The sequence below is a fragment of the Sceloporus undulatus genome, chromosome 5 (assembly GCF_019175285.1).
Source record: "Sceloporus undulatus isolate JIND9_A2432 ecotype Alabama chromosome 5, SceUnd_v1.1, whole genome shotgun sequence".
Taxonomy (NCBI): domain Eukaryota; kingdom Metazoa; phylum Chordata; class Lepidosauria; order Squamata; family Phrynosomatidae; genus Sceloporus; species Sceloporus undulatus.
In genome coordinates this window covers 88,291,968-88,313,890 of record NC_056526.1, presented here as the reverse complement: position 1 = coordinate 88,313,890, position 21,923 = coordinate 88,291,968, and the positions used below count along the sequence as shown (strand labels likewise).

Here is a 21,923-nt window from a genome sequence, read left to right as displayed (position 1 = left end):
CTTAATTAATTACTGCTTCCTATAAATCCTCTAAGACCTCCTCAACCCACCCACCCCCCGGTTATCTCCACTTAGCAAAGGTAGGTAGGGGTAAGTAGTCTTCTATATCTGAATGGGCAGGACTCTCTGCCATAGCTGGTACTGTGTGCACTGTGGTCAGTCTCTGAGATGTGTGGCTCTGGAGCCACCTTCTGCTCTGGTTCAGCAGCAGGTCCACTGTCCACTGTTTCAGTTTCTGAGTTACAGTCTATGCCCATGTTCTGGAAGCTGGGTGGAGAGAGCAGGGGTCCTTTCACGCTGCACAGTTCTAGTGCTGTGATTCTACTTTAATGGTCATGACTGCCTTCTATGGAATCCTGGAGTTTATAGTGTAGGGAAGTACTAGAGGAGCTCTCTAGCTGAGAATTCTAAATACCCTTCCTTTAAATGGTAGATCCTGCAATACCATGGCAATTAAAAAAGAAACATAGTGCTGTAACTGTGTGGTGGGAAAGGGCCCCAAGGTCAACTGACAAGTTTCAAGGTTAGGACGAAAAAAGAAGCTCCTAAGACTTGGAGAGGGAGTGAAAAATATATCACTATTGCTCTATTTTGGGTACCCATGGGTCTGTATACCCTGCAAGTATCAGTCCCATGCTATGGAGCTTCCTTTCTCCTCGTTTTCTCCTTCCTCTATGCTCTCTAAAGGCTTCACCTATGAAATGGGGTGGTGGTATTATTCAGTATTCTCAAAGGCCTTTCCCTTCACCCACATGTCAAACGATTAGCATGGAGATCTTCCTGGTGTAAGTAATGTTAGCTCCAATGTTAATGTTATTAGCATAGGATTAATGCACAACCATTAGGTTTTGTGGCTCTTATTTGAAGATTTTGGTCAGTTGCTATGAGGGTTTAAAACTTGCACCTCCTGACATCAATGATATTCTAAGGTACAATATGTACTGACCAAGTCAATAGTTTGCATTACTATACAAAACTTTATTTAAATTACTGCTCTAGAGTGTGGAATCAAATACATATAATTCCTCAGAACTAATCTATCAGTGTACAACCTATCAAGTAAAGAAAACCAGCATCCAACCATCCGGAAGAAATTTTATACGCAGATTCTGCAGTATTTATAGGAAGCAGTATCTAATTCTCCCCTGGAGCATGCTTGGAAATCCACACTTAACAGGAACCTTCTGCTAATACTCTTTCAAGGAGATGTAACTAGACTGTTGCTTTTGAGCCAGGATAATTTGGGTCAAAAATCCTTGCTTAACTGTGCTGCAAACTGTGGTCTTGGATAAACCACTGTGTACTAGCCTAATCTACCTTACAGGATGGTTGCAATTAAAAATGAGATGACTTCCATGCATGCCACTCTGAAATCCCCAGAATTAGGGATGGGAAGCTGTCTAACACACCTTTTTTCCCATGGCAATGAAGAAGACATTTGGGAATCCCTGCCAAGAGCAGAGCTAGCTTTGTGGCTTACTGGCAATAGTGGATTTGTCCCCATTGGCAGAAGCCCTGAAGACTAGGGTGATAATGGGATTTATTACAGTGTTCCTCAGCAATAATACTTTTTCTAAAAGCTTCCAGCCTTCTGCTGGAAGCAGTCTATGCAAAGAAAGTGAGATAGGGTGTAAGCCTTCCCTCTTGGACCTAGATTATATTGCTACAGGAAAATGGATTGCAGGGAGTGGATGGGTTGCAAAACAGGAGGATCAGGCTGTCTTAAAAACTGCAGAACAAGAAAACCTACTCTAATGCCACGTTCTGAAGTCAACACAGCTGCTTTGGGGATGGGGTATTTTCTTGTTTGTATTTTATAAAAGCACCTAGGGTGTCGAAGATACATTTTTAAAAAACAGTATCTCTCTCTGTCTTGTTAAAAATGTGGCACATTGCTTTGCAAAATTTCTTCTTTCTCTTCAAGCCACAAAGAGCTCATATAGGTATGTATGGTTAGCTGGATGAAGGAAAATGTAGTAGAACTTGTGTGCCTGATCATAGGTTCGTTCTATCCATGATAAGGAAATTAGTGACTCTGGTTCTACTACAGCTTTCCCCATCACATTGGAGTGGAGCACTTTTGGCCCTCCAGATATTTTTTGTCTACAGTTCTAATTGGTCCACCCAGCATGACCAATGCTAAAGGATTCTGGAAATTGTAATTCCCATCTGGAGGCCCAGAGATCCTACACCCGTGGGATGGGATTGGTGGTATTTTTTTAAAGGTTGAGTTCAGTTGGTAGTCTGTTGGGAAATCATTTGTGTTGGATGTGTGTGTGTGGTTTTGTGTTCTGGGTTTTTTGGTGTGTTTTTTTTAAGAGCTAAGGATGCTCAAATGAGCATCCTCTTTTGTTCATAGCCTCATGGCTATGTCAGTACTGTGCAGAGGGAATGTGTGGCATTTCCTTGCTTATATTAGCATTTGGAGACCCATCAATGAATGGCTGGATTGTTCCCTGTCTCCAAATCAGCTGATCCAAGTGGAATCTCTCAAGAAAATGTGTATATTGGTTTTTCAGTCCCTGTATAATAAATATATCAGGTCTAGTTATGATTAGCTGCATAATTAAGCTATTAAATTTCAATTTAAGTTGGCTTAAATCTGTTTGGTGTATTCTGCAATTTCCATTGTGCTTATTTTGGTTAGGGAAATTAAAAAAAGAACTTGAAAATTTATTAAAATAAAGTTCTAAATCAAGGGAAGTATTCTTAAAGTATTTTAGTGGACTTTGGGGCTTGCTGTAACTGGTGAAGAAATGGCAGAAGAAAGTGTGGCTTTCCCCCTTCTTTATTTCTCCATCAGTATTTGCTTATTGATTACAGAATGATCATGGGGATTCCACACAGCAGCTGTGTGAACAGGAGCTGCCTTCAGGGAGGGGATGTTCTGCAAGCACATATTTCCTTTTATAAATGGATGTTCTTTATGTCAGTGAAGTAGCTATGTTGGATCTCCCTTTGTGTACAGTGAATGTGGGAATGGAATGAAGGGGTGGAACCATGGTTTCCTCTATCATGCTAGAAAGGAAAGGAGGATATAAAAGGTGATTCTGAATGTCACATCTACAATTATGGAGATTCTTAGTTAGGAAAGATAGCAGAATGTCGTAGACACTGTGATGTAGTACATTTACTTCCTCTTTCAAGAGTGATCATTACTACAGGCTGAGTCTCCCTTATCCAGGATTCCAAAACTTTTCCATGGGTGTCTGAAATTCATCTTTGCTTTCTGCTGGTTCAGTGCATACAAACCATGCTTCATGAACATAATTATTTAAAATATTGTGTATAAAATCACCTTCATGCTATGTGCACAAAGTGTATATGCAACATAAATGAATTTCACATCTAGACTTTGATCCCATCTCCCAATATATTTCATTATGTATATGCAAATATTCCAAAATCCAAAACCCCCCCAAAATCCCAAATATGTCTGGTCCCAAACATTTAGGATAAAATAGATTCAACCTGCACCTGATATAACAGGAGGCTTGCCACCAATCCTTTTTCGCTCTAATGTTGTTGTTTTTGGATCAGTTGCACATTCAGTATACGTTGGAATGCGTATGTTTTTGTTGATGAAAGAAAGTAACAGAATGTGCCACCTATTTAAACACAGGAAAATTTGTTATTCATTTTTTAAAAATGCTAAGTCAGTGTCCTCTTTTGTTCTGCTGTTTTCTTTACACTTTAAATGAAATATTTGATCAGGCATGTTCAATCTCACTTTGCTTGTTTACATAGAGATGCGTTTGTCAAATCATACTGTTCCTGGGGAAAGCACAGTCTCTTTGAGCAATTTCCTGGCATGTGCCTTGATTGGGACACGGGGCCATTTTGACAACCCATCCTTTTTTGACTGGTCCAGTACATTATGCTTTATATGAAGAAGAAAAGTTCAGATGACTGGTATAGAAAATACTATGGAATTCCAAGACAATATATTTGACTGCATTCTTGATTGAAAGTAAATGCGGACACATCTTACTCTTTTTGTTCTCTACAGTGTCTGATGCAAAACCTGCTTATTTCCCAACCCTCTCTACTAGCTGCCCAAGCTGTCTTGACTTCATATATAGACATACCTCTGTTAACACAGCCTTTGACAAAGAAGGTCCTTTTAACAAAGTATGTTTATGCCTGCCCAATCTCTGTTTTTCTTCTGTCTAGTTAACTGTTAGAGGGTGTGTTGTTTTTTTTAGCAGTACCAGCATTGGAATGATGGTGAAGGAGGGATAGAGAAACCTGTATTTGGTGCATCTTCCTCCTTTGGATTGTGCATCCTCAGAGCCTGGATGCTTATGAATGGTCTCTTTTGGAACTTAGGGAGAGAGACATAAAGAAGAAGTATGAATATCCATCCAGTCATTGTCTGCTCCGAATCTCTGTAATGTCAGGAGAGACTGTAACAAATTTATGAGAGTTTGGGCAAAACGTATAATCCACTTCATTGCTATTTATTTCTTGTAGAGCTGTTATAAAACTTAGAGGCAGGGAGCATTAATCAACCAATTTTTCATGCTATCCTTGTATCAGCAATTCTATGCATATTATTCTAATATATCAGCTTTGGTTACCCTCCATTTCTTTTTTTAAAAGCACACTGAGATTGTTGTTAGTGATCCCACTGACCCTTCCTGCATTTGATAAGCAAAATACAAAATAATTCTCTTGCTTTGTTTGTGTTGTGCAAGAATAGATAGGCAACTCCCCCCCCCCCATCTACGTCCAGTGGGAGTTCTGGAATGAAAATAGGATTAGTCCAATGTTTATTCCCTTCTTCCATCATCACTTTAACACTTGCAGTTTGGTTGTCCGAGACTACATCCATGCTACAGAAATAATCTGGTTTGATCCCACTTTAACTACCATGGCTGCATGCTATGGCTCATGATGCTCATGAATTGATGCTCATGATGCTTCAACAAACTACAATCTCCAGAAGGTCATAGCATGCAGCCATAGCAGTTAAAGTGGAATCAAACCAGATCTCAGCATGATGCTCAGAAATTTCACAGGCTGTGCTTGAAGCATAAGCCATTTATCTACCCTGTCTCAGAAAGCTATTTCCTCCCCTCCTCCAAAATCTTTTCATTACAATTACTGTTGTGCCAGCTTTTAGTTTGCATTACAGTCATCCCTCCATATTTGCAGCTTTGATATTTGCGGATTTGATTATTCACGGATTTCATTAATATGCTCTCTCTAGGACTGTCTAGGTCCTCCAGTGCAACTCTGTGGTCAACTTTAACTAAAGGTTGCACTGAAAGACCATTTGTAGCTACTCCAGTGCCATTCTATGGTCAGTGTATGTTGGACATTGACCACAGAGTTGCACTGGAGGACCTAGAGATTCCTAGAGAGGTGTCCTCTCAGGTAAAAACAGTGTTTTTGTTATTTGCGGTTTCCCCATATTCACAGGGGTCTTGTTCCCCTAACCCTAGCAAATATGGAGGGACAACTGTAGTTTCCTTTTTAAGCTTGTTCAGCCTGGGTCAGAATATTTTGCCAAGTAGTTCTGAATGTTAAATATATACTTGTGTCTCATGAAGTCATCAACTACTGTATACTGAATTATCTCTTTTAATTTTTTTTTTTTATAAAAGTGATCTTGAAAGGATACGTCTTAAGAAGCTGAAAGGCAGTTGTTCTACTGTAATTCCTGGCCAGAATTTACTGCCTTGTAACCATTGCCTCATCCAAACCATGAAGATACTATTGTCTCTTTTTAGTGTGGGGATACTAAACTGGGAGTACTGGAGTGATTTACATTTGACTTAAGAAGTGCCACATTATGATTATGATTGGTTAAAGAGAACCATTTCATTCATCTTCCTAATTGGCTTTCTTGCTGTATTTCATAAAGCAAGAAAAGTTATTTCCTGCCTTTTAGGGGTAGAATTTGCCAAGGTTTTTAATGGAGTATTTGATGTCACGTTTGCTCTGATTAATTTTAGCCCTATGAACGAGGAACCCACAAGAGCCCCAGTTATCAACAGTCTCACTTAGTGTTACAGTTTCAGGGCTGTGGCTTTCTTGATTGAATCAATCCATCTTTTCCTCTTTTCCTGCTGCCCTCTACTTTTCCCAGTATTATGATATTTTCTAATGAATGATGATGTGCTTGCTTATAAAATGTAGTATGTATGTTACAGCATTGCAGGCATGTGGCTGAGAACATGCAACCACAGTGCTGATGCCCTTTCTTATAGACTGAAGGTGTTCTTTTCAAGTATTCATCATCATGTGGCATCCCTGGGCAGCTACTGGGCTCCCTGCAGTGTTGACAGAGCCAACCACCAGTGCCTGCTAATGGTTAATGTTTTCTCCTGGCATTTATTGTCTACTGGTGGCACAATTACCATTGCTTCAGGGCATTGTGGGAAATTAAAATGGGAGTAGTAAATCATTCAATGGTGAACTTATCTATGTTGTCATATTAGTTTTTAAAGAAGAGGAAAACATTTTAAAAGAAATGGTTAGGTTTTTTTAAGAAGATAAAATGGCTAAAAGCAATAGTTTTATTCCTATGTAGATACAATCAGTTTAAACTCATTTTTAATCCGCTAATATTTATGACAAGCCATATATGATACATACATTGTGATATCATAGAAGGAATGGAAGAATAGTCCTGTTTTCTTAATAAAGAAGTAAATGTGCTCATTGTTGCAATTCAGTTTGGGGGAAAAAATACTGCACTGGGTGCCTAGTAAATGAGAAAACTATTTCCCCCCAGTATAATATCTGTTTTGGTATTCATCTTCATGAACTATAACTTTGCCTATAACCTCTTCTCTTCTCTTCTCTTCTCTTCTCTTCTAAAGAGTGCATTGATACCCTTCCTTCCTTCTGCCTCCCTATTTCCACTTTCTTCAAATAAAAGTTCACTGTCTCATTACAGCTTGGTTGAATGGCTTGGCAATTTAAGAGTTTAGTTTTGCTCAAGGATTGAAAAAGAGGGCATAAACCATTCATGGTATCATCTTTTTCGCTTTTGACATTTGAAGGCTGGAATGACATTTTGATTACTGGTAGCTTTTTCCTTTTCAGGCCTAGTTCTCACAGACAGCATATGAAGAAATGAAACTCTTCCTAAGCTGCAGGTGGGAAGTCTAGACCCTGAACAACTTATTTTACCACAGTTTTCAGAATTCCCCAGCAAATAAAGTGTTTCTGAGAATTTGCATCCAAAAAAGTACTTTCCAGTTTTGATGGGGGAAATTCAGAAAACTCAACTGAGTGCTTTTCCATGCAAATAAGAAGTTTGCTTGCTTGCTTATTTTATTTATTTTAAATAATTTGATATCATCTCCCACCCTACAAGGGCATATAGTCAGAGATGGAGAAAACCCACATCTCTTTCTGCTTGTTAAATATAGAACGTCACATAGAGAAGGATTTTAGACTTGCCTTTTCCCTAATATGCCTGCCTGACAAATGGAGGCCATTTTTGTGTGTGGAAAGCACTGAAGTTGTGTAATCCCCAAACAGTTTGACTACTTCTTCTGGTGTTTTTCTTTTCTGTTTCTTTTTTTGGAGGGGGGGGTACAATGCAGTCTCTTTCTTACATTCACATCACTTTTGGATTTTGGCTAATGTTTTAAGGCAACCATGTAATCAAGGTGGGGACATTTTCCACCCTGGAGTTTGGACTGTATAGGATTATATGTTACTATAGATATTGTTATTTGCTTTACTGTTCTCTCCATTAGTTCTGAATATATCCAACAGCCTGACTTTAAGATGTAGCTTTGAATCTCTCTCTTTCCTCATCTAACACAGCCGGAGTCCCTATTCTTTGCTCTGCTTTCCAACTGACCAAGAGGACCTCTGCCTTGTCTGGATTAAGTTTCAGTTTGTTTGCCCTCATCCACTTCATTTCTTATGGCAAGCACCAGTTTAGGACCAAAAGAGCTTCCCTCAAAATAGAGCTCTCTTATTTGTAGTTAAGAGACTGGGATCAGACTTTGGGATCTTGTGTTCCGTTCCCAGGGATAGAAGTCGTGCTCCAGATGTCAATGGACTGAAATGTCCAGTAGCCCTAGCCAGCATAACGAGTGGTAATGAATGCTGGAACATGGAATCCAGCAACATCTGGGGGGCCATGTAGTTCCAACCCCTGCTGTATCCCTTCCCCTTTCAGGAATGAACTACATACATCCAGGATGCAGGATCTGCAGGGCACAGTGACAAAAGTGGAGGATGGTGGTGAAATTTAATGGACCTCTTGTTGGTGGTGTGGGCTGGAACAGGCTTTTGGGCTTATTCCAGTCTCCATAGTTATGTTCTGTATTCCATATTTAAAGCCATGATCTTAGCTAACTGCATTGAACTTTATGCAAAGAAATATTCACTGTGTGTTTTTGTGTGCAAGTGCACACATGCCTGTGTACATGAGAAAGATGGAGACGAATACAATATTTTTCTTGGCTTTTGTTCTGCTCCTTTTCTCCCTTAAACACTTGTGTTAGGAGTATGTCTTCTGAGCCAGAAGGGTTTTATTTCTTGCTTAAAAATGAAGCTTTTATCTGCCAGCTCTTGGAAACAGCACATAACCTTAGCAACCAGTCTGGGGTAGAAACTGGGCACATTTTTTTATTTTGATGTATGTAAGACTAAAAAATGTGTCTGTAAGGGCAAGAAATGCAACTGGAATGTCAATAGCTGATAAGGTAGTTCTCAACTGATAATGGGAATTTACTTTGGCTTACAATTGGCTTTTTGCTGCATAGCCTTGACAAATGGTTAAGTCAAATTTAAGGTGTTCAGCTCTGAATGTTGGAATTCTCCTGAATTGTTTGTCAGTCGTGTTTGGGAAAGTGGGAGTGAAGTTCTCTTTGAAACAATCCTTCAGAGCAATTTGAAAAATGTATTATTGACCATGGCAAATTCCTTCCTGGAGCACTTTACTGATGTTGAAATGGTTATTGCTGAATAATTTCTTGTCTGTGTTTGCATCTGCATAGTTAGCTCTTTCCCTCATTCTTTCAATCCCTTTTCCTACTGCTGGGAATAACATATGCATTCTTAAAATTTGTTTCTCCCTCTCCCCAGGTCACCTTCCTTTTTCTTTTGTGTAAAAGTGGGGGGGATCCTTTCAGGTATTGTGTGAACATTATTGCACAGGCCCTGGAATGGGCCTGTCGCATTCTAAAAGGGAACTTTATGGGGACTGGAGGCGGCAAAGAACGCTATTTACTGCATGGCGAGAACGCTGCCGCTGCCGCCAATCGTTCCCATCACGTTCTGGATGTGTCCCAGAGGGGGCGATTTTCAGGAACTCTTGAGAAGCGTTCCTGAAAATTGCCCCCTGGGGAACATATCCGGAACGTGATGGGAACGATCGGCGGCTGCGGCGGCAACATTCGCGCCGTGCGGTAAATAGCGTTCTTTGCTGCCTCCTGTCCCCATAACATTCCCTTTTAGAATGCAATAGGCCTGTTCCTGGGCCTATGCGATAAAGTTCTGTGTGTCTGTATGTATGCGTGTGACCAAAGGAAGCAATATTAAAGGGGATTATTCTTACTTCATCCTTAAACTGTACAGGTTTCCACTTGTTGAAAAGCATCTGTTCTGTTTTGGCATAAATACGTGCAACTACGATGTGCTTCTGGCGAAGGAGGTCTGTTGTTTCACTGCCTTGCTATTGCTGATGTTGTTGTGTTATCTTTTCCTTTTTATCGTGCCACACAGTCTTGCATATTGGATGGAATTTGAGTCCCAGTGTTCTCTCTTATTACTTTATGTTGAAGTAGTGGTGTGTGTGTGTGTGTGTGTGTGTGTGAGAGAGAGAGAGAGAGAGAGGGGGGGAGGTAGATATGAGGAAGTTTTACAGAACTCCATACCTAGCTTTCCCTGCTGACTCTTACAAGTGTCTAATTGAACTATTCGAATTCAAAAAAACAAAAACCTTGAGATTTCCCCTTTGTGAACATGAGACTCACTCAATACAGACTGGTATTAGAGTATACTGGAATGCTGCTCTGTACTATATGACAGGTCTCTCTTTTCCACACTCTGTGCCTTAAGAAAACTGCTTAGTTTCTCATGAAAAATAAACGAATTAAATTATTAAAAGCTCTTGTGAGTGCAGTGTACCTTCACTTCAGGAAGCTTCCTCTTAGGTCTCTGCATGAGTGACCTTGCCTACTTCCAGCCAGTAGTTTTGCTGTACCTGTGTGTTGGGTTTTTCAGTGGAAACATTCCCAACACAAGCAGAGTTATTTGTGCTCAAAGGTGACATCTCTGCATGTGTCGTTCCTTGGGCGTTACTCCAGGGTGTATGTTCCCCCCCCCCCCACTATGTCTTGGCAATTATATATGTTGTTGTTTGCTGTCAGTTCAGCTTTGACACATGGCAGCCCTGTGAGAGATCTCCATAAGCCCCAGTTATCAATAGCCATGCTCAGGTTTTTCAGACTCAGGTCTATGGTTTTCACGATTGTATCAGTCCATGTGTAATACACAGTCCATATGTCAGTACACATATGTATTAACTGAAGGGCAGCATATACATTTTCTAAATAAATTTGTACCTCCAGTTTTAATGCAGTGAGGAGGCAGAATAGGTAGAAGAGATTATGTCTGCTTTCCATATCCCTGATGAAGAAGACCTTTGTGATAACTTTTTCCTTGGAATGAGTCATTGGGAGTATATGGCACCAGTATCCTGTGGTCTGTATTGGTCTCTTATTGCCTTCTGAGCTCAGATCAAAATATTCACAGATGGCCAATGAAGCTTTAAAATTACACAGGACCAGGATGCCCATGAGGCCATTTCCATCCTCTTGTTGCACTGCAGATTTTAATATTGACTAGATAGTGCATCAAATCAGGACATAGAGAATGATTCTCAAGGTGCAGATGCCAACCCTGAAAAGCTCTTTCCATTGAAGCTTATCAAAGCCTCACATTATGTTTGTCCTGGATGCACAGTGATACAAGTTGTTTTAAATCATGTTGACGATTGACAACCATTGGTGAAAAAGAGGATGGAATAATCACTGTAATGTTACCTGCATTGTGGACAGGTTATGGACCAATTAAATAACAAATGGGAATTCCCCTAATTGGATCAATGGGAAAGAGGCAGGAAGTATATATTGTACATGTGCGTTTTTGTCATGTGTTTCAACAGCAAATTCCTGTGTTTTGTTTGTTTATTGGGTTCTTTTGCAGTAGAGCAGGGCTGACATCAAAATAAAATGGTAGCAGTCATAGTATACTTGTCCCTCCACATTTACGGTTTAAATTTTTGCAGATTTGATTATTCACGGATTTTATTAATATGTCATCTCTAGGAATATCTAGGTACCTCCAGCACAACTCAACTTTAACAAAAGTCGCACTGAAGGACCTAGAGATTCCTAGAGAGGTGTTCTCTCAGGTAAAAACATAAGTGTTTTTGCTATTTGCAGTTTTTCTACATTCACGGGGGTCCTCCTATGCTCCTAACCCAATGAATATAGAGGGACAAATGTAGTAGTACATAAGTGCACTTTATTTTTTTGCCTTTAGAAAACAGATAAATTTCTGTCTTTTGACAATTTGGTCTTTAATTGTACATGTGAGGTCAGAAGGTGAAATGTTCTATTATTTCAGTTCCAGGAAAGTTACAAATGTGTCCTCCATGCTCCAAGAAGCTGTTGTTATTGTTGCTGCTTATGTTGTTGTTGCTGCTGCTGCCAACGCCGTTGCTGCTGCCGTTGTTTCCACTCTTTGATCTATCTTTTACTTTTCTTTTTTTTAGCACACTGAGTTCATTCATGTAGATTACTACTTGCCTTTCAAGATTCGGCTTCCTGAACTTTGGAAAGTAGGTTACTGAAAGAGGCATGTGTCTTTGCTTTATGTGCAGGGAGATTTTCTTCTGTCATTCAAAGATTATTGCTAATGCTGAAGCCTGCTTTCTTGCAGGTGGAGTGATGGAACATCTTTTGATGTATATTGTACCAGATAAGCTATGAAAGCTTGTAGACATAGTATCACCAAATGCAGCCAATGAATAACCCAAACTTTTCAGTATGTTAGATTATAGCGATATTTTGTCATATCAAAAGAGTTTAATTTAGATTGCCATTTTTCTTATAAAGGGTATTTCCTGCTTTTCTGCATGAGGAATGAATCTCAGAGGGCTGAATGCCAAATTCTTCACAAAATATATATGAATAAGTTATTTATTGTCTGTTTCAAGTTTTGGAAGAGATAGGATAAGTTGCATTATCCTACCTCTTCCACCCAATTTCTGTCTGATTCTATTTTTTTTTAAAAGCACATACAAAATGTGCATTTATTTTTATACATATTTTTCCTTCATAATTTTTTTCCTATGTAACTTTCTAGCTAAGAACCAAAGCACAAAATCCAGAGAAATGCAAGAAACTAGGTATAACTGTGTTTGGATCTATATGTTAGTCCAGGAAGGGTGTATAGATTGCTCAACTAAAAATGTGAATCAGATGAAATTCTGCTCTGTCTCTTTTACCGTCACCAGCCAATCATTCTGGTAACAGGACCAAATCCTGAAAGTAACCTGAACCATAGGCATGATACCAGGAAAGACAAAAAGGAGTCGATATGAAATTCAGTTGCAGAGAAGGAAAGTTGGTATGTGTGGTACATTTGTGTATATTTGTGGATTAGGAGTAAGATGGCATGTCAGTGTATGGGGGCTCATGTTGGTCCCTCCATCTAACTGACAGCTCCTCTCTTCATCTGCTGATCCCCTTAATAACCCTGCAGGTCAGCAGACTGGAACCCCCCCCCCCCCAGCTTTTTAATGATGGAAGACATACATTTGAAAGGAAACCCCCACCTTCTTGAACAGTATTTTTGTTGCTTTTTCAAAACAACTGTTGAGATTGCAAAAGGGCAGGGAGTGCTTAAGAGGGCAGAGAAATGGGTAGTGGGTGTACCTAGGGCCCATTTTCTATGCATACCCACTTTTGGATTTAGCAAGACCTGAACTGCAATCTTTGCTCTCTCATGAAGCTTAGTGGGTGGCCTTTGACTAGTTCTTATCTCCCAGATTGACTCACAGGATTTGTTGTGAATATAGAAGGTAGTCTAGTACTAGTTGCCAAAGTAGAAAATGGGTGGCCCATCTTACAGGCTTTTAGTAGGGATAAGCGTTATGAATTGTGAGGCTGCAATTTACTTGAAAATCAGCAGTTTGATTGAATTCTATACAAGGCACTGCTTCTGCTGATTCAACTGGGATGATTGCATACAATCAGGAGGCTGTAGATGACTTTTAAGGATTTGATGATTTGAATCCATTAGTTTAATTTTTATATGAGCAGGGTTGGGGTGGGGGTTGACTTTCATTAAGGAAGTGAAAGCTGGAGATGCCAGATATTTTCTTGCTACTTAAACTGCTGCTTTTGCTTTATGCTACATTTGTATTTATAGTAAATGTTCTGTCACCAAAGCTGTTATGTCAGGCTTAATCCTTATTAATTTACAGTATCACAGCAGTATATATTTTCAATCCGTTGGACAGGAAAATACAGAAGTCAATATGTATTGGAAAAGATGGAGCTGGCAATACTTGTCACACAAACCATTTTACATAATGAAGAGTGGACAGTTGCTTTACCCTAGACCTGAATTGTCCCAGAGGTGAGATAGTTTGCAGGAGCATCAGTGTGCCTGACCAGCTAAACAGTCCACTTCATGTATATCAAGAGCAGGTTATGAGGCCAAAATTATGGATTTTGATATAACCATGTATAAGTTGAGGGTAAAACTTAGGGGCATGTAACAAAGGATATAAAGGATGAATGAAAGGAAAATGATGCCAAAGCACACTACCATTTTCCCAATCAGACATTCAAAAAAGCCAGAAATAGCACTGCAGTGAACTTTTTGCTGTTCTACTCAGAGAAGAGGATGGTTCCTTTTTGATAAGAGTTGAGGTATATTGACCCATAGAGGAAAATTTCTACACTTCTACATGAGTATATACAGTATACACACTGACTGATTGTAGTTACACTGTGAAGAGCTATGTTCTGGATTTTGCCACACATGTGTGTAAAATGTTATTTTATTCACCCATAAGAAAAATGTCAAGCTCTTCCTCTCCCTAGTTTTCTCTTACTTGAACTTCTCTTTCCCCCAATGTCAACTTGTGTTTTTATCTGGCGCAGGACAGGGAAATGTTCCACTAAATAACTGTATGACCATGGCTAGTTGGAGCTTTCCACTTCAGTGTGGTTACTACTTGCCAGTGTTCACAGATTAAGTCTGGTAAATGCCAGAGTTTAGTGGGGATCACAAACTGGCCTAGATGTCTGTGGTACTATTAATCACTTAATAACACACTGGCCTGGATGTCTGTGGTAATATTACTCTGTAGTGTTTATGCTGAGAGACATATGTTGTATGTGAGAAAGACAACTGACATATTAAGGAAAATCTACTGTATATACTGTACTCATGTATAATTCTAGAAATTTTAGTCAAAAAAATGACCCTGAAAACCTAAGTCAACCTATCCATGGGTCAATGTAAGTGCTGTACTTTAACTCTTAAAAAGAAAAGAATCATTCGCAGGTAAAAGCCAAGAATGCAATCTATCTTGGAAGCACTGACCCCCTTCTATTCTCTCATCCATCAAGCCTTTAGTGTGAGCATAATCAGTTTTGCCAACTGGAATTTTGTAAGTTTTTTGGCATCATTTTCCTTTGTTTCATCCTTATGATCCTTTGTTATATGCCTCTACATTTTACCCTTGACTTATCTACGGGTCATATCAAAGTCCATAATTTGGGCCCCAAAACCTGCCCTCGACTTATACATGAGATCGACTTATAGTTGAGTATATACGGTAAGTAATTTAATTTTCTTCTCACACCTTGAAGTGTGAAAAGCTCTTATACAAGTTACTTAATCTCTCTTCCAAAGTTCATTATAGCCATGGCAAGGACTCTTAGTTGCTTCAATGAGCTTTCAATTAGGTCCTTTAATCTAATCTGTCCCCCAAGCCTGCTCTTCCTCTTGCTCCTAAAAATAGAGATGACAGCATGATATCAGACAGGAGAAAATCGGGTAAGAAAAAGACATACTCCTGTCAAAGTCGAGTGATCACACTGAAGATTTTGAGATGACATCATGCTTATCCAGGATTTAACCCATGAAGATCCAGGAATGCTCCAGCCGCAAACCATTCCTGGGTTTGTGGCTGGAGAATTCCTGGATCTTCATGAGTTTAGTCCTGGATAAATGTAATGTGTCTGAAAATCTTCAGCACAATCGTGCAACTTTGCCGGGAGTATACCCTTTACTCCCAGCTTTCCCCTCCTGGCTAATAATCTCCCTAGAGGCAAGAAAGTTTTGCTGAGGCTAAAGTCACTTTGGTATGTGAGTCTCTTGAAAAAAAGTGTATAAATACCAAGAAAGAATGCTCCTAAGAACATTACTGTGTTACAGTGATTCAGTGTAATAATATACTAAGAAGCAGGATGATTTGCTGTTGGTTTTGGTACCAAAAATAGTAAGGATTTCATTTTAAAAAACTTTAACACATGTTTTGATATATATTCCTTCTCATAAATAATTTGAATTCACATACCCCTTTTTAGATTAAGACAGTAAGTGTGAAGCTCTCAAAGGAAGATTTAAAATGTGGTGTTCTGATTGTGATCATTCTGTCTGATACAGAAGAAAATTCATTTTGAACAATGTGTCAGTTGTTGAACAAGTTGTCAATTCAAGGTAGGTTTATTGTTCTGCAGGGTTTGCCTTTCAAATAAACACAAAAACATTTGTCACATAGAAAGACACCTTCTGGAATTACTCTGTTTGACAAGAGTCACTATTTACATAGTTGTCTTCACAATTCAATGGACACAAGTGTCCTACATTTACAGCTTAACATGACAAAGCTGAGCAGATTTAATAACACCAATGACCTTAGAAAACATCCCCGATAGATACTGAATCTCTAAATTATGTCCCTTTTAGCACTGTTATTCTAATGAGCACAATTTATGAAATGTTATGTCATCTTGCACATGTGCTATGTTGTTTTCTGCCTCCCCGCTACCTGCCCTGTCTTTGGTAAGAGAGATGTCATGCTGCACTTCACCAAGCATTAGACTTTCAAAAAGCAAGAATGTAAGCTGATGGATTAGCCAAAGTTGAGTGGCTACACATACGGGTGAGGGTGGAGGTTAATCCTTCATTTAACATAATGAATGAAGCTATGAGAGAAGTGAACTTTAGCACTGGAGCTCCTGCTTGCTGCCATAGCTCCATTAGCATCCGGTATGTTTGAGTGGTTCTGACACTCTTGCCTCCCTTGATTTGCTTTTCTGCTTGGTCTGGATTCTGGAGCTTTCTTGAAAACATTATTTTCATTGTTACTTTGTAAGGGGTGTGTAGGTAACTATTTACTTATTTAATGTAAAAAAAGTATTGTGTTTTGTTACTTATTAGTAATGTGTTAATAAGGTGCCATTTTTACATTCTGTTAAAAAACTGATAAAGGCTCCTAGTTCCCTAAAAGAACATTTTAAGGTGACAACAAATGTAGTTTTCTCTCTCTTACTTGTGTTCTAGAATGACTGAGCCCAGCACAAACAGTAGCACAGAGGTGGGCAACTGCAGAAAGCCAAAATCTCCTTAGGGGATCTTGGAAGGTTGCACCTCTCCCCTGGATAATAAAATTGTTTGTTTTCCAGATGCTCAGAGGCCCTATCAAACAAAACACCAAGATACAGAAAAGCCAAGCAGAAACAAATGTTTAAGAGTATTAGAAATTAGAAAGATTGTAAGCTTATTTCCGAATGAAAACTATATGGGGTCCCTGGTGGGCCTCTTGGGGGGAACAATATGGACAGTTCTCAAAACCCCACTGTGGAGAAACCTGTTACAGCAGTGAGGTACAGTTGTGGTTGATGTAGGGACCGGTTTTTGTCCTTTAGTACCTGAAGCTGGACATCTGACCTACAAGTGACAGAAAGTTACTAGTTTGGATTTCTGGGGTTTTTTGAAGGGTTGAGTGATGGTGGAAGTGGGAGAGGGGCTTAAATTGTAAATCACCAGACCTGGAGGAGTGAAAACTGACAGTTTGGGGCAATTTTTGCCTATGGGGATCCTGGGGGTTATTTTCATCCAGTTCTGTGGGAGGGCTAGAGGTGTTATGGGGATTGTACAAACAACTCATGAGCATAATTAAGAGTCCCTTGGGCCATAAGCATCTCTTGAGGTGGCGGGAGATCCACCCTTGCTAGATAATATATGTTACACTGGCTCTAATTTGTACTCAACGAACAAACTAGAATTAGGAATTTTCTGATATAGTGCACAAACCATGGTGACTGTCAACCTGATTTGCACTAGCTATGGCATTGGCAAACATGTCTTGTTTTGGTAATCTTTGCCATGGTTTAGTGGCCATGTGAGGGGGCAGATGATAACTCTGGTCCATTCTGAACCCTCACATGCCAAGGGTAGATGTCTTCAGTAGGAAGTTTTTTGTGTCAATGTAGCCTGCAATTTACAACCCTGGCAAATCAGGGTGCTAATGTCGACTGTATTGTGTGAATGAAAATGATGTTTGAGATAACAAAGTTGCCTGCCTGTCTTCTCTGCATCCCTCTCATCCTGGAAGCACAAATTGGTGAATGATGTCATTTTTGCTTGGCATATTGTAAGCATAAACCTTTCATTGCTTATATCAGATGGGCACCTATTTGGGACAAATTGCTTCCAAATAGCCTGTTTATCTCCCCACAACAAGCCCAAATACCCCCACTTGCCTCTGTAGTCCCTTTCTGTCACCATTTTGAGAAGGCCTGTAGGAGAAAATTGAGATATTTGGGGGGCAGAATGTGATTTTGGAGTGTTTCTGGGGGTGCATTGTAATTTTTCAAGGGTTATTGTGCTGTTTGCCTCAACTTTCTATGGGATTTAGGGGGAATTGCTTGAAAATTTCACCAACATTTTAATTTTGGGAAAGGGGGTTGTGGGGCTTGATATAGTTTTTCTTAAACTATCATGTTTTTTCTTTGCAAGATTTGTTCAGAGAGGGGTTACATTTGCCTTCCTCTGAGGCTGAGAGAATGTGACTTGCCTAAGGTTACTCAGTGGGTTTCCATAGGTGAGCAGAGATTTGAATCCTTGTTTCCAGAATTGCAATCCAATGCTCAAACCACTACACCATGTTCGGCTTTGGGGCCTCTAAAATGGGATCCAGGAACCTCATATCGCCATGGACCACAATTCTGGCTTACATACAAATCTTATTACCATGTGGGGATCCTGCACAGATAAAAAGGCTCTTCATTGTAGAATTTTTTCACCTTAAAATATGGTGTTTGATGAGAAAAATGACTGAGTATAGGTGGCATGCTTATTCTTACATTCTCCTTCATGTTTTCATTGTACCCTGAAACTGCATAATACCTGAATAGCATAGAATTCACTAACATATGTTACATGTTAGTTGTCAGGTTATCTGGCAACTTCATGGTACCTTTCCCTAAACATAAAATTAAATTAAATGAGAGCAGCCTTTACAGGGAGCAGCAGACTGATGCATCTGCTAAGTAGAATATTGAACAGAACAAAATTATCCAGCATACCCATATACTTTGGACTGCCAAATGCTGGCCAGTTTCCATGGTTTTTCAATCTTAGGGTGGGCAACATTTGGTAGACCACCTGATATGGCAGTTTGGCTGTGTGTTGCTTGGTGAATCTCAAGTTGTGTGTACCTGTTTACTGTCACTTGTGTTTCTTTCTCAATTTTATTACCTTTCTCTGGAAAACGTTCAGAATGCTATGAATAGAAAACTCTTGCCTGTAATTGTAAAGCCCATTGTTATTCTGCAGAGGCACCAGGTTGCAGCTAGCAGGACACAGCTCTAAAATATGTGGCTTTTGTTAAGACTTCATCTCCTGTGAGGTAACTTTGCATCTGCCAGCTTAAGTAAGGAACAGATGTTTCTCAAACCAGATTGTCTAACTGTGCATGCCTGTTAGAAAAAGGCCTTCCACTGCAGGAAGACATTCCTCCTTTCCACAAAAAGGTTAGTAGGTTCCCAGCATTCCCTGGATACCTACCCAGACTTGGATGGTGTGTACCTGTTTGTGTTTTTACTGGCGTGGTTCAGTAATGAAATAAAACTCTCATTTTGCAGCTTGATTCACTTAGTTGTTGGTTCTGAAGTGCTGCAAAGCACATGTAACACACACTCTCTTTATTACTTTAGGTATTTGCAGCAGCTGCCCTACAGAAACAAAAAGATGATGAGCGATGCAAGTGAGATGCTGGCTGCAGCTTTGGAACAGATGGATGGCATTATTGCAGGTAAAATATTAACCACCATTTTTATGAGTTTTGTTTTGTTAAATCTTCCCATCCACCCCTTTGTTTTCCTGGAGGCAAGAAATCCTGGACTAAATTCTAGTACAGAGAAACTACCAGACATTGTGAATTTTCCCTCCTCTTCATAGAGGATGAAGATCAAACTAAATTGCACTGTCTTCACAAATTCATGCAAACAAACTCATCTGCGTGCTTGAAACTCTCCTCTTAACCCTCACCATCTGTTTCTCAAAGCTGTCTAAGCAATGAGACTCTGCTGTTGCAATCTGTTCTTTAGAGGCGGGGTGTTTTTCCAAATATAGATTAAAGTAAGAAACAGTGTGTGTATGTTTGTGTGTGTGAAAGAGAGAGTGGAGAATTAAGAGGAGACAGTCAAAGAAGGGGAATCTGAACCACACGTAGATGTGGCGATGAAACTTTTCCTGGCTACTGTATTAGCACAGCCTACAGGTGTATGGTTACATTGTTGAAAGGCTTCTTCAGTTGAAATGAATGGGAGAACTAGCATTTGGAGAGGAAGAGCAGGCTTGAACCCTTCTACCAGATGTTCTAGTGTTCTGTGCACAGGGAAGATTTTTTTTAATGTTCAAATGGCACTCTGTTGTTGTGTCCCTTTTTCCTATATCTTCACTCCTTCCTCAAGACAATCCAAAGTGAAATACTGCCTCCTCAGTAGTTTGTGACAACCAAGTGTTGACTGGTTCTCTCTATTTCTTCTTCAGTTCTCAGAGAGATGCAGAAGGAAGGGAGTTATGGCCAAGCACACTAACAATTTGGTTTGATCTCATGCCAAGCCAAGCTGTACAAACAGCTGTTTAAACTAGGGAAAATATTCTGAGTGGGTGCAAGAAAAAACTCCGAATGTACTGAGTCTCCAGATTAGTTATTTTATCTCCCTTGCAAAATACTTTTATAAATGTGTAATGACATATTCCTTTCTTGTATCCATATCAACTCTCTGAAGATTTACATCATACATATGTATAGGATGTATCTGACAGATGGTGAACATTAACTTCTTTTATAGTTTCATTTTTATTATTCTGAATAATGTTGGTTCCAGTCAGATTTTGATAAGACAATTAAGTACATAATGATAGCATATCCAAATTCTCGACTAAAAATAGTAAGTAAAAATAGTAAAGCTCGTATTTTTTAATCAGTTAATTCACTCAAAATTGTTCTTAAATAATTGTTTTCTATAATTCTCTAGCTCATAAAAAGAAAACAACTATACTCAATAAATTGGTTACATCTTACCTGTTTGCATGTCTCTGAGTACTCATTCCTATAAGATGAGAAACAACCAGTGTGACTTGTTGGCTTCATGTTTTGCTTACGAACTGCTCAGGGGCATCTTTCCAGCCCCTGGATTAAAAGTGACATAGCTCTTGTCCAACCTGAGTTTGGAAGAAGTTACTTCCTTAGACAACAGCATGTAGAATTCCCCAGTCAGCATGACTAGTGGCCATGAAGAGTGAGAAATTCTGGGAGCTGCAATGCAGAAAGATTTTCCAAACCCCGTGTCAAGCAGGAACAGTTCCTATGTACATAATATCTAAAACAAGATCACATAAGGTTATTTCCAAAGATGTATAATAGAGGCTTGTAATATAGGGCCACTTAGCTTTTCAAGGTTTGCTTTTATTATCCTGCTGCCAAAGAAAGGTTTTAACAGTCTGCATCATTTTCCATTTGTGTGTGTTTTGTTTGCCTTACAGTCATTTCCAAGTGATGGCAACCCTAAGGCAAAGTTATCATGGGGGTTTCTTGGCAAGATTTGTTCAAAGGCAGTTTGCCATTGTTTGAAAACTCTGATCAGAAAGCTCTGATTTCACATAAACATAAGATATGACCAATATTGATAATCATATTTATTCTGTTATCTGTATTCCATTATTAGGTAGTATAGTAGCTTGTAGATTATTGGTCTTAAACAAGGGACCCCTTGTCTTAATTCAGAATTAGTAGCTTGTTGATACTTAAGTGAGCATATATAAGGGGATGTTTAATCACTTTCCCAGGAGTTGTATTGTCAGGGTAGTAGTATTAATGCATGCAAAAATGCACAATTAACAACAACAGTAACAACATTATTAATCAAGCTTGTTGTTTGTTGTTGTGTACCTTGTTGTTTGTTGTTTGTGACTTACTGTGACCCATTATGGGGTTTTCTTTGCAAATTTCTTCAGAGGGGGTTTGCCATGGCCATCCTCTGCGGCTGAGAGCATGTGACTTGCCCAAGGTCACCCAGTGGGTTTCATGGCTAAGCAGGAATTGAACTCTGGTCTCCAGAGTCGTAGTCCAATGCTCAAAGCACTACACCACACTGATTAAGCATTTTTCATGCTGAACACTAAAGGCGCTTTCCTACTCTTGGTTGATTTCTCCACTAGATGTAGAAGAAGATTGAAGCACTCTGTCCTCTTCTACTAGCTGTTTGTCCTCATCTGATAGCTGTTTGGCAAATGCTTACATACAAGTCTGACAAAAGGTGTGTGCACAGTGAGGAGAGAGAAGTGGACAGTGACAGTAACTTTAGGGGTCAAGATTGTTCAAAAATATAGCAAAATCTGAAAAC

General features: G+C 39.4%; 1 protein-coding gene across 10 annotated transcripts in view; it reads left to right on the top strand.

Moving 5' to 3' along the window:
- The window catches only part of PPFIBP1 (PPFIA binding protein 1), a 133,563-nt gene that overhangs the window by 52,753 nt on the left and 58,887 nt on the right, over positions 1–21,923 (top strand). For all 10 annotated transcript variants that reach the window (XM_042467161.1, XM_042467158.1, XM_042467160.1 and 7 more), the window contains one exon: positions 19,227–19,324. In XM_042467161.1, coding sequence (XP_042323095.1) covers positions 19,261–19,324 — 64 coding nt within the window. In that variant the 5' untranslated portion in view covers positions 19,227–19,260. The remainder of the gene's footprint in view (positions 1–19,226; positions 19,325–21,923) is intronic.